Below are 13,010 nucleotides of genomic sequence, written 5' to 3' on the forward strand. Positions count from 1 at the left end.
TTCCTCCTTCGACTCTACCTCAGAGTTTGGAGCTGGAGTCTTCGGGAATAGTTTCTGCTATGGCTGAGGGGCAGATGCCCCCCCCTTCTGCTCCCTCAGCATCTACTCTTATCTCCTCTTCGAGACCTTCCTTAGAGGGATTCGTGGTCGGCTTCCTGGTCTCCTCCGAGGGGTGAGTGGCATCGGACCCTTGTCCGACCCCACTCTTCCCCTTGGAGCCTCGACCTTGGTGAGCTCGGCTCCGACATCTGCCTCGGAGCCTTCCCTTTCGGTGGGCCCTGGAGTTCTCGTTTCTTCGGAACGGGTTCTCCCGGACCTCCCTGGGAGGGGAGCCTTCGAGGTGATGTAGAGTGTGCTGGCCACTGGACTCAGCCAGCAGTCTGTTCCCTTAGCTCCTCCCTCTACGGTGCCTGTCAATATCTCTGCCATCTCTCTTGCTCCCGGACCCAGAGATCCTCCGCCTCATGTTTCCCCACTGGGAAGAACCCCCTCTTCCAAGGATTCTCCTGATCAGTCAGGGGATCCTCCGCGCAAGAGGACTTGTAAGAGGAAACACGTAGACTCCCCTGAGTCTATCACTTCAGATACCGACTTAGATGAGTCGGTGGGATCCCTAAGATCCCCTCTGAGGATGTCTCCTTTTCAGACATCCTAGAACTCCTTAAACAGAGGGAAACTGGCCATCCAATAATCCCTCTGAGGATGAGTCGGTATACCTAGAGGCGTTTGGATCTCGGCCCTCCACCTCCTGGGTGTCTCCGCCTTTCGACCCCCTTATGCAGGTTATTGCTCGAAAGGCTTGGGCTGCTCCTGACTCTGTAGAGCCAGTTCCTAGGAGGCCTTCTAAATTTATTACTGCCCCTTCGGATAAGCAATTCCTTACGAAAGGTGTCCCTGCTGATGCCATGGTGGTGGCGGCTGCCACTAAGAAGGAACTTGCAGATCCTTCCATACCTGTCCATCCTCCTAATAAGGACTCCAGGACCATGGATAGGTATGGTAAGCGGATGTTCTCTTCAGCGACCTTTGCTATGCGCTCGCTGAACTACTTATGTCCCTTCACCAGACTCCAAAGGGACATCCTTAAGGAGCTTGGTGAAGTAGTACAGGATCCCACAGCTGCAGGGGCTCAAGAAAAAATTGCTTCGCAGCTAGGAACCCTTAATTCTATTGCTAACTCCTCCATGCGACTGATATCATATGCAGCAGATGGAGCGAGTAGGGCCGCAGGTACAGGTGTGGCTCTTAGACGCCAAGCCTGGATGCGGCTCTGTAATTTTGCAGATCCCTTTAAGGCGTCCTTCACCAACTCTCCCTTTGATGGGTCAGCTTTGTTTGGCCCTCAAGTGAAGGATACATTGACCAGGTGTGAGCAGGACGGCAAGACTCTTTCTGCCGTAGGGGTCCGTTTTTCCACCCCTTCTAGACCTTACCCTAAAGGACAGATGGGTGGCAAAATATGGTTCCGCAAATCTCAAGGAGTCACGCCGGATACACGTGGTCAGTTTACCCCTAGAGGCAGAGGGGGTAACAATAACAGACGCCGCTCTAGAGGCAGAGGGGGTCCACAAAACCAGGGAAGCAGAGAGCCTCTCTCTGACAAGCCTTTTCAGCATCCCTGATATGTTGCCCGACTGTCCATCCTTGGAGGCAGTCGGGGGAAGACTATCGCTGTACCCAGAAGCCTGGCGTTCCCTCACTCAAGACAGATGGGTACAGTCGATCATATCCGAGGGTTACAAAATTCCTTTCGAGGAAAGTCCTTTCTCTCACTCAAATTCCCTTCCAGATGTACCACCCGGTCGAAGGGAAATTGCAGAGTTAGAAGTATTAAAACTTCTACAAAAAAGAGCCATTCAGCCAGTTACAGCAGACCATTCAGAGCCCGGAATCTACTCAAGGTTCTTTTTGGTCCCCAAAAAGACGGGAGACTGGAGACCAATATTGGATCTCAGCAGACTCAACAAGTCTGTGAGAAAGACAAGATGGTCACACTTCAGTCAATTCTGCCCTTCCTAGAGAAGGACAACTGGATGTGCTCAATAGATCTTCAGGATGCGTACTATCACATAAAAATTCACAGGTGCTCCAGAAGGTTTCTCCGCTTTCGGCTGGGGTCCAGTCACTTCCAATTCAGAGCCCTGCCCTTTGGTCTCACTACAGCCCCCAGAGTGTTCACCAAATGTATGGCAGTGGTCACGGCTCACCTGAGATGTCAAGGATTCCAGGTGTTTCCGTATCTCGACGACTGGCTCCTTTCAGCCACCACCAGGCATCAACTTCTTCAAGCCAGGGATTACACAATAAATCTTTGCACTCAATTGGGAATTTCGATCAACTACGAAAAATCCTCCTTATTGCCCTGCCAGTCTATTACTTTCATAGGCGCAAATTTAAACACTGTTCGGATGTCAGCTACCCTCACAGATCAAAGAATCTCAGACATTCAAAGTCACGTGAGGATCATCCTAGCCAGCAAGAAAGTACAAGCCAGGATGGTTCTAAAGGTGTTGGGCCTCATGGCTGCGGCCATTACCCTTCTTCCCCTGGCCCGCTTCTATTTGCGCCTGCTTCAGTGGATGTTATTCACTCAATGGTCTTACCAACAACTTCCGATGCGTCACCAAATACTGGTGACACAGATTTGCAGGAATCATCTTTCATGGTGGATTACTTCTCCCCAGGTTCACCAAGGCAGACCCTTTGTACCCCCAGCCCCGGTAGCCACTGTCACTATGGACGCCTCCCTGATCGGGTGGGGGGGTCATTATCAGGGCAGGATGGTTCATGGGACCTGGCAACCGTTCGAATACCATCTGCACATAAATGTCCTAGAGATGAGAGCAGTGCTTTTAACGTTGCAAGCCCTCAACGACTTTCTTCCCTTGGGGACAATTGCAGTCCACACAGACAACATGTCTGTAGTATGGTATATCAACAAACAGGGCGGAACCAAGTCCTACCCCTTGTGTCGAGAAGCTCTCAGACTTTGGCAATGGGCGATCTCCTCTCATCGGTTTCTGGTAGCAACGCATATCCCTGGGAAAACCAACATTTTAGCGGACAGATTGAGCAGAGCTATTCTCATGCCTCATGAGTGGTCTCTCAAACAATCTATAGTGGAAGAGATTTTTCTAGAATGGGGCCGCCCATGTTGCGATCTTTTTGCTACTCCCCAAAACAGCAAATGCCCAGACTTCTTCTCTCTCTTCCCACTGCCAGGCCATCCCCCCAGAGACGCTCTAACCCAGGATTGGCCCCAGGGACTTCTTTATGCCTTTCCTCCTTTTCCTCTGCTTCCACAAGTACTCCAGAAAGCCACCGTTTTGAGAGCCAAAATGATTCTCATTGCTCCCTATTGGCCTTGACAGATTTGGTTTCCGTTCCTACATCGTCACCTTTTGCTGCAGCCGTGGCATCTGGACCCAGTGCCAGACCCTTCTGATTCACCAATCGGGTCAGCTGCACCGGTCTATCCCTTCTCTCAACCTCACAGCATGGTTGCTCCACTTCCTTCCTTAGCCAGGCTTCCTATGATCTCTAATCCTGTTAGAGACATCATAGTAGCTTCCTTAAAATCCTCTACTAGGAGGATTTATACTAGCAAATGGAAACGTTTTTCTTATTGGGCAAAAGCCAAAAATATTGATCCCTTTACTGCTCCAGTACAAGCAGTTTTGGATTTCTTAGCGGAAATTTTTCACGCGGGCTCCTCTTCCTCCACGGTCAAAGTTCAGTTGGCTGCTATCTCGAACTTTCATGTCGGGTTCGCAGATCACAACATTATGTCCCACAGGCTTTGTAGAGCCTTCTTAAAAGGAATTTTTCTCCTGAAACCTCCAATCAGGAGTCCTCCTCCTCAATGGGACCTAAATTTAGTGCTGACATCCTTGATTCTTCCTCCCTTCGAGCCAGCTCTTTCATGTTCCCTGAAATTTCTTTCATGGAAAACTTTATTCCTGGTTGCTATTACTTCGGCTAGGAGGGTATCTGAACTTCATGCTCTCTCTGTTCGCCCCCCCTATTCTGTCTTCCACAAAGACAGAGTATCATTGAGAACTAATCCGACCTTTTTGCCTAAGGTCGCCTCAAAGAGTAATTTGAATCAGACTATTGATCTTCCTGTATTTTTCCCAAACTACTCAAACAGATCGGAACAAAAGTTACATTATCTTGATGTTCACCGCCAACTCAGATATTATTTGGACAGAACAAAACAATTCAGAAAATCCGATCAACTCTTTGTTTCTTATGCTGATAACAAAAAAGGCCTTCCTGTCTCAAAAGTGACCTTATCTAGATGGCTGTCTTCTGTCATCTCTGAAATTTATCAGCTCAGGGGAAAACAGCTGTGCTCGAAACCTAAAGCGCATTCAACCAGAAGCTTAGCAACTTCCACAGCTTTTCAAGCTAGACTTCCATTAGACACTATTTGTGCAGCAGCCACTTGGGCCACTCCTCATACCTTTGTTTCTCATTACAAATTGGATTTCGCCTCCAGGGACAGAGCCAGTTTTGGCTCTACAGTTCTCAAGAGTCTGTTCCATTGAGCCACCCAGGATAGAGGTGCTAGGGACGCGGTCCCATCAAGCAAGAATGAAGGCGAGATTGACAACTTAACATTGAGAAGTTATGTACCTACCATAACGTTCCATGTTAGTTGTCTTCTTGCCTTCTTTCTTGCGACCCTCCCTCCTTCCCCCTGGCCTGGACAGACCTTTTCTCTCTACATGGAAGAATGTTCTTAAGACCATACAGTGTGGTCCTCCAAAACCATCCTTCAGGCTTTCTCTCCTCCTTTCTTCCTTTGGGAAGTTTTTTATGCTAGGTGTTATTGCCTATAGACAACAAACGAGATCTGGGTACTTACCGCCTTGCATCATGGGATATGGGGCTGCCTCGAGCTGGTAAAAGTGACTCTCGAGCTTAGCAAGTGCCGAGTCGGAGCCGAGGATCGGCTCCGAACCCATCAAGCAAGAAAGAAGGCGAGAGAAGACAACTAACATGGAACGTTATGGTAGGTACATAACTTCTCATTATACAACAAGAAAATGGAAGAGGGTGATGTATAGCTGAAATAAGAAGATGGTTGTGGATGAAAAGGTGGGGATAAGAAGGTAAGTATAAAAAAAATAATGAAATAGAGCTGTTTAGCTCTTTTGCGTTGTAAATTTAAGTATGAACATGAAAAAAAGATGTGTAAATAATTGATTTAAGTTTTTAATATGATATGATTAATGTAAATGTTAATAAGGCACCCCTTCTCTTTTCAGTAAGTGCAGTGAGATTTTTTTACATCCACCTGAGATACCACCACCTCAAGCAGATGGGACTTCGCTTAACTGAAGGATGTCACAGACAACTGCAGCACCTTCTAATGCATTGTAGTGTCAACACTTTGAAAAATTAATACATTCACTTGGAGTGGGAATAGACCCACGGCCTTCTGATCTTTAAGCATCAAGGCGAGTGTGCTACATGTTGTGCCACTGACAAAAACTACTTGGTCTCCCTTTGAACCAGCAGCCAAGGCAGATTTCAGATACCTTTTGTGGTCAGCATTTTCTAGTAGCAATCACCTCATCTAAAAGAATTCGTGAGTTGCAGGCAATGTCAAGTCAGACTCCCTATTATCTTCCACCTAGACAGGGTGGTGCTCTAGACAAACCCATCTTATATTGCCTGAGTGGCTAGAAAGACCAACTTAAATCTGCTAACTTCCCAATGTTGTTTCTGCATGTAAGTTGTGTTGAATGTCTGCACTGCATGGAAGTCGACAGGATGCTAAGGTTTTATTTGAACAGAACTCCAGAATTCAGGAAAAAGTGTCCAGCTATTCTAGACTTGTCCAAATTTAAATTTGCTATTGTTTATACTCTGTGTACAATTTCCTAGTACTTTGTTAATACTGTTATTAGGACTTGGTGATGCTTTTTTCTATGACTTTGTTGTTGCTGTTTTATATAATCAACTGATCTTAACCATAATTGTATTAAGTACTTACACAAGTATTATACTCAGAAATGTCTGTATTACCTGCCATTAAGAGCCCAGATCACGACTTTAAAGGATCTCTGGATCGGCTGACCTACCGAGTCAACAAACAAAAATAAATCCATTTCCTGTGCCCAACAAAGTTTTCAGATGTTTATAGTGACTGTTTTAAGGCAATTATCAGATTCCTTTAAATACTGCTACATCAAAAGAGATAAAGCCATGACCTAGGCTTGTCACAGCGTATTTCACCAGAGCAGTACCTGCTTCCACAGCATTCCTGTGGGGAATGCCTTATTGTGTGATATTTGGCACAGTGGCTACATGATCCAACCTCATAATCTTTACTAAACACTTAAACCTGGCATTTCTTCTAGAGCGAGTTTCGCTTACATGACTACAAGAGTCAAGGGGATGTTTCATTTCAGCTTAGTTTTTCTTTGCCAGAATAGTTAATTCAAGAAAGTGGATTAGTTGTTTACTTCCCTTGTTCCACTAAGGGAATAGGCTAACAGTGACTCAGTAAACTGTAACTAGACTATTTACTGCATTATTTTTGCTGCCAGGTGACTAACCATTCTTTGGAAAATGCTGTTGACAAAGGTTACTATGGTGGGGTTATGGCTACTATTAGTGCTGTCTCCAAGAATACCTCCATTACAGACATTTATACTGCTACCACTTGGTCAGTGAGTTGTACCTTATTGTGGTACTTGAGTATTATCGCAAACACATTTCTAACCTGCGATATTTCCTTATGTTTTGCCGAAAATATTTCAGCTAATCTTAAAGGGGGTATCTGAACTATTAATTATTACTTTGTTACATCGTGTATGAGTCAGGAAGAGGAGTAACGGTTAAATTTTCTATTCGTGGGTGATGCATGATTACAGCAGCTATCGTACTCTTGTACGTTTACATTACTTATGTATTATTGCAACCACATTTCTAAGCTCATGTAATTTATAATGTTTTCGTGAAAGGACTTTATCCTTAATTGAAAGGGGGGGTGTAAACCCCTAATTACTATTGTTTCGCATTGGTTGTGAAATAGGAACAGGAATAACAAACCTCAGAATGAGTTTGTCAACAGACTCCAAGCGGACATTTCTCATCCATCCTTTTTTTTTTTTTTTTTTTTTTTTTAAACACAGACAGCCTAGAACCATGTGGTCTAGTAAACTGAACAGAAAAGCAGGTGAACTGCAATCCTCTATATGTTTTACTACTTTGTAGTACTTTTGACATGAGCTTCCTAAATCAACAGTTGAAAAGCATGTCTGATTCTGGGGGCTTAAATTACATGGTAGTTGCATACTTGAAGTCCGACTCATGCTGGTATCGTTCAAACTATTTCGTCTCTGTATTCAGTAGGTATGCCAGGAGCCTGTTATTCTTGAAAGTCAAGCTCCATCTTTGCCTTTTTGTCATACTTACTCCTGTTAAAATTCCTGTCCTACTTTCCTAACACTTGCTGTAATGGGAGTTGAACACAAATATCCTTTTGCCATGTTTGTCATAGGCGGACCCCACCTCCAAAGTTTGTGATCACTTTCAGTATCACAACATGGAAAGCCTCTTCGATGGGAAAACTGGGTCTAAAACTGATGTTAACCTAACGTTCAGATAACTTTACACCAGCAGAAAGGACTCCACATTTTATGCTAATATCTGAAGACTGAGCTGCTCTCACTTGGTTGCGTTAAAATGATACAAGTCACCATATTCCTCCCCAGAAATACAGGGACAGCTTTTTTTTTCCTGAAGTACAGCTAGGTACCACTATACTGTTGCTCATTTCGGTCTTACTAAATGTAAATGACAGAAATTGTTTAAAAGCAGCGAATGCATTATACGACTTTAGAAACGTGGTTGCGATAATACATAAGTATCCTTATTGTTTATACCCCATTTCTGCGAATTTGCTTCCTTTTTCATCCTGATGCTTTAGAACTTGATCCTCTTGAACTTCTGTTGGATTTGGCCTCCTGAACGATTGTTTCATTGTTTGGGACTCTTCCCAATAGCTGACCACAGCGCTTCACTGTATCTGTTGATCAGTGGGTAGACTTTTTTTTTCTTTTATTCTGGATGTGTGCCATCCTGTGGCTGTGGGTGGATTTTTCTGTAAGTTGGGTAAGCATTTAATTTATCATATTTTTGTATGTTCATTTTTTGCCTTACAAGTTATGTTTGCTTTAGAGGATGCAGATCAAACTGAATAACTGAGGCAAAAGATCATGGTCTCTAAACAAGTCACATGGTGATGTAGTATGTAGGAGTGCATACTTATTTCCTTTCTCTTATGTTCTTTTTTTCAAGAACAAGTCAGATTTTCAAATAAAATGGAGTAACTTTTTTTGTAGGGAAAATCTCATTTGAGAAGAGTCATTAAGTTAGAATGAGTCATTATCTCAATACCCCTTGTACACTGTCTACTTGGGCAGCACAATGGCTGAATGTTTATAGACGTCTTGTCTTTGCAGCTTCATGTTTCACTTCTGTCCCATTTTCTCTCTTTCTGAAGTTTTCGTGTTCTCCATGAGTCGGCGTATTTTTCCAGGTACCCCACTTTCCTCTACTTCATCCCACCACAAAATAAAGCTGTTGAGTGGATTACTCTAAAATAGTATGTATTGCATTTAACCTTGTCCTTATGCACTATGTCATGGCTGAAAAGTATCAAACATGAGCAGTTTAATTTACCCATTTAACAAATAATTAAAAATGTGCTAGCAGAATTAGCCCTCTGTAAATTTGGGTTCTACAGGCATTAAAATAAGTTATGCCAGATACTGAAGACATCTTTAAAGGTGTCCGTGAGTGTCGGGATTTATTTTTTAAATCACTGTTTTTTTAATGCTGCAGTTAAATCTGGCTTAATTTGAGGCAAGGTGTTTTAGCTTACCTTCCTAAGAATACTATGCAGTAATTGTTGCTAGTTATGAACAAATTTACTGTCTTTTATCATGTCTAGGTTAAAAATGCATAGAGTAAATGTTTTTCCTTCCCTTTGTGGAAATGTTAGTGAAGTTTATAATGAAAATTCAGCAGAAGACTTCAACATATTACAGTAGCCCACTATAACCATGTATCTCCATTTATTTTTTAGGGGCGTCTGTTGAATTTGAGCTGCTCCACTGTTCCAACCTTTGTGTTATCAATCACCGCTACCACTCAGGTAAGAACTCAAAAGAGTAATGGATTTAGAACGATGCAAACCCAAGTGTGACTGTACACTTCATTTTTGTCTGTTTTTCGTCTGTGTTACAAGTAGCAGTGTGTATGTCATTTTTAAATTTAATGTCACACCTTTTCTTACCAGTTTCTTCTGTCACTCTCACTGCAGAAAAGAAAATTATGCCAACCAATAAACACACTGTTGGCTTATTGCCCGGAGCCACATGACAAGTGATTGGGTGGTATCAGAATTTTAACTCCTCATCTTGTAGGGGGGGTCATATGTTCACTACTTTGTCTTAAGATGTGCTTACTTGATTTCCTTGTTCTAAATTGTCATTTTCCTTGTTCTAAATTTTTATTTTTATTTCCAAGTTGTTTTTGCTGGTTCTGAGGAGTCCACGTGGTTTATTTTGTGTGTGTTGTGGTTGCTGACAAATTTGCATCAGCTTTACAAGTAGTTAGATTGTATGTGGACACATGGAGACTCATCTTGACATGTTTAAAGCAAATCACTTCTTCTCGTGTGACCCTTGAATATCTCAGTTTTATCCCCCCCCCCAGTTAGAGTGCATTTTTGATGATGGTCATCTAAAGGAAACTGACCTCCTTCTCTAAATAAATATTTTGCCTTTATGCTTTTATCTTTTGCCTTTATTTCATTAAAACAAGTCAACGTCTGTCAATGCAGCTCTTCTCACTCCTCCGTAACAATATGTTCATCATTAAAGGTGATGGCAGGGAAATGTGGCTGGCTCTTTACTTTTAAGTAGTTGTCTATACTGGTGTTTTTTCTTGGCTATAAGCTAGCTTGAATGCGGTTCTGACATGATGCTTCTGGACATCATCCCGTTTCTGCCTATAAGATCAGAGCACGAGTGGCAGTCAGGTCTGCAAGCAGAGGTGTAGATAAGAGACCCCCCCTCCTCCAACTGGTTATGCAGAGATTGCTGAGAGTTATCACTGCTGTTCAAGAGATGTGACAGTTGTGCCTTGGCATCTCATTTTTTTCATAAACTGCATAGCACATGGCACTTTATACGTTTTTGTACTTCATAGCTCATTTTCTGTTAAGTTGTGTATTTCAGTTTGAGACATTTCTGCAGGAAGAACTTATTATACCAATACTGTTTGTTTATGTTTGTTAACCAGGTAAACCTGGCACAACTGCACATTTTAAGAGCAACTGAGAAGCACATTTTTGGTTAAGTGACTTGCTCATACAGTAGGTCAATGTAAATTAAGGGAATCAAACCCAGGACTATAAAATAAACCTTGTTAACAGCTCATAATCTTAATCTTCGAAGAGCGATGCACACATACTCAGATAGGGTAATACCTTTATTGGATGAACATAGATTTTAAAATACTGGTTTCTTGAGCTTTTGTACTGCACAGCTCTCATGTATTCTGAATGTTTAAGTAAAGTGTGCATCTGTGCTAATTCACTAAACTAAAAAAAATAGTAAAATGGAGTGACTCCTTTATTGGTAAAACAGGGTTCATTTATTTTTATTTTACATTTGTTGACTGGGCTAGTCGAGCTGGATATATGTCCATTTTCAGCAGAGGCCCGGGGAGAAAAGCTCCACACATTTCAAATAAAGTTCACATCTACAGAAGTACATATTTAGAATGCAAATACATTCACCATAAAGAAAACAGAAATTTTAAGAGGTCACAAATTTATAAAGTATATATAAAAAAAAAACTACAACATATTTGACTAGACTTAGTACAATTACTAATGAAGTTGCAATTAAATGTTGAGAAAGAATAATAGCTAAAAGAAAAGTATAGTATAAATGTAGATAAGAAAGGAAGATAAAAGGAAAGTGAAACGGAGGAGCAGTGCAGTAATACATCTAGTAGTAATGTGTGTCACTTTATTGAGAGTACAGTAATAAGTAAGACTGATGGAGAGGAAGAATAGTAGTTGTTAAGATGAAATTATTTCAGAGATGAGAAGGTAAGGTTGAATCAAGTAATAAGAGTAAATTAGTCAGTCAGGTTTAGTACAGGGGCACATCCAATGTGTTTTCAGGAAGAATTTAAGTTTATTTTTAAACAGATTAATAGAGGGAAGTGTGGAAAGTTCAAAGGGAAGTAGGTTCCAGGTTTTTCCAACAGTATTAGAGAAGAGGGAATCTCCAGCTCTATTGTTTGATTTATTGATATATAAACAAGAAGTTTTTGTGAAGATCTTAGGGACTTCAGGTTATAATAGGGGTGAATAAGGTTAGATAGGATGGGTGTTTTGGCAGGTTGATAAAGTATTTTATGGGCGATGACCAGTTGATTAAATTTCAGCTGCTGCTGTAATTCAAGCCACCCTAGATGCTTTAGATTAATACAGTGGTGTGTTCTGAATGGGTTACCTGTGGCAAACCTGGCTATGCTATTGTAGGAGGTTTCTAGTTTCTTAAGGTTGTTTTTTGACAGATTGGTAAATATGGGTGAGGCATATAGAAGGGTAGAAATTAGATGGGTGTGGGCAATAGTTATTCTAGTTGCAGGAGTGAGGAAGGGTTTGATCCTATAAAGAGAGCCTGTTTTTTATTAGTAGTTTTCAAAATGTTGTTGATATGGGCGTCAAAGTTAAGGTTGTTGTCTATGGTGATACCTAGCAGTTTGGTAGTAAGATCTTGGGATAGGAGTGTACCATTATTGGATGTTACAGTGAAGTCTATTGGAGGAGATTTACTGGTAGGTGTAAAAAGGAGAAGTTTCGTTTTTTTAGGGTTTAATAGGAGACAGCGTTTTGGAAACCATAGTTCTACAGAGTTAAATATATCTTGAGAAAGGGAGTGAAGTTCTGATACAGATGTGGCTGAGCATATAAGTGTGGAGTCATCAGTGTATTGTATACATGTAGCTTGGGGAACTACTTGGTGAAGGTCATTGATGAATACAGAAAACAGGAGAGGGCCCAGTATGGACCCATGAGGGACACCAATATTAACAGGTAGATGGGTAGAAAGAATGGTGTTCCAGAGCACAGCTTAATGTCTGTTATTTAAGTAGGAATGGAATCATTTTATAGCTAGTGGGTCAAGAGACAGAGATTTGAGAATGTTTATGAGTATAGTGTGATTTACCATGTCGAAAGCCTTGGACAGGTAAATGAAAAGTGCAGAAGAAGGCATGTTAAGGTTACGGTTTTTGTTGATGGTATCAGTAAAGGAAAGAAGGGCAGTACTTGGGCTATGGGAAGGTCTGAACCCATGTTGGGAGTTGGAGAGCAGGTTATTATGGAGAAGGTGGTGTAGCATTTGCCTGTGGATACATCTTTCCATGATCTTAGATAAAGGAGAGAGTAGGGCTATGGGTCGATAGTTGGAGAGTTCAGTGGAGTCTCCCCCCTTATGAAGGGGAATAATACGAGAGACTTTCCAAAGTTTGGGGATATATCCTTCAGTGATGGTTCTGTTGATGAGAATGGAGATGGGGTAAGCAATAGATTTGGCTGCTAACTCTAGGTATTCGGCAGGTAGTTGGTCAGCAGAGGGAGTGCATGGTTTCAGTTTTCAGATAAGGGTGAGAATGAATGCTGTTGGGACAGGTTGGAAGAGAAATGGAGGTGGTGGGTTAGAGTCAGAATTAGATATAGTTACATTTTGAGGAGAGAGCTGACTGGCAAGAGTTTGAATTGCTTTGGTGAAAAAATGTATTAAAGGCATTAGCTGTTTGTTTAGCATTGTCCTTGTCGGTGCCTTGAGGGTTAGGTGTGATAGATTGACCAGGATGTAATAATTGATTAATACTTGACCAGAACTTTTGTGGTTTATTATGGTGGGTCTGCTGAGATTGTAGGTAATAGTTTTTTTTTATCGGAC

General features: G+C 42.0%; 1 protein-coding gene across 7 annotated transcripts in view; it reads left to right on the top strand.

Moving 5' to 3' along the window:
* AHCYL2 (adenosylhomocysteinase like 2) overlaps positions 1-13,010 on the top strand; it is a 1,498,752-nt gene that overhangs the window by 1,332,735 nt on the left and 153,007 nt on the right. For all 7 annotated transcript variants that reach the window (XM_044088837.1, XM_044088831.1, XM_044088833.1 and 4 more), the window contains exon 14: positions 9,107-9,175. In XM_044088837.1, coding sequence (XP_043944772.1) covers positions 9,107-9,175 — 69 coding nt within the window. The remainder of the gene's footprint in view (positions 1-9,106; positions 9,176-13,010) is intronic.

The sequence above is a fragment of the Protopterus annectens genome, chromosome 11.part0 (genome assembly GCF_019279795.1).
Source record: "Protopterus annectens isolate FY-2018-M chromosome 11.part0, PAN1.0, whole genome shotgun sequence".
In the NCBI taxonomy this organism is placed as follows: domain Eukaryota; kingdom Metazoa; phylum Chordata; order Ceratodontiformes; family Protopteridae; genus Protopterus; species Protopterus annectens.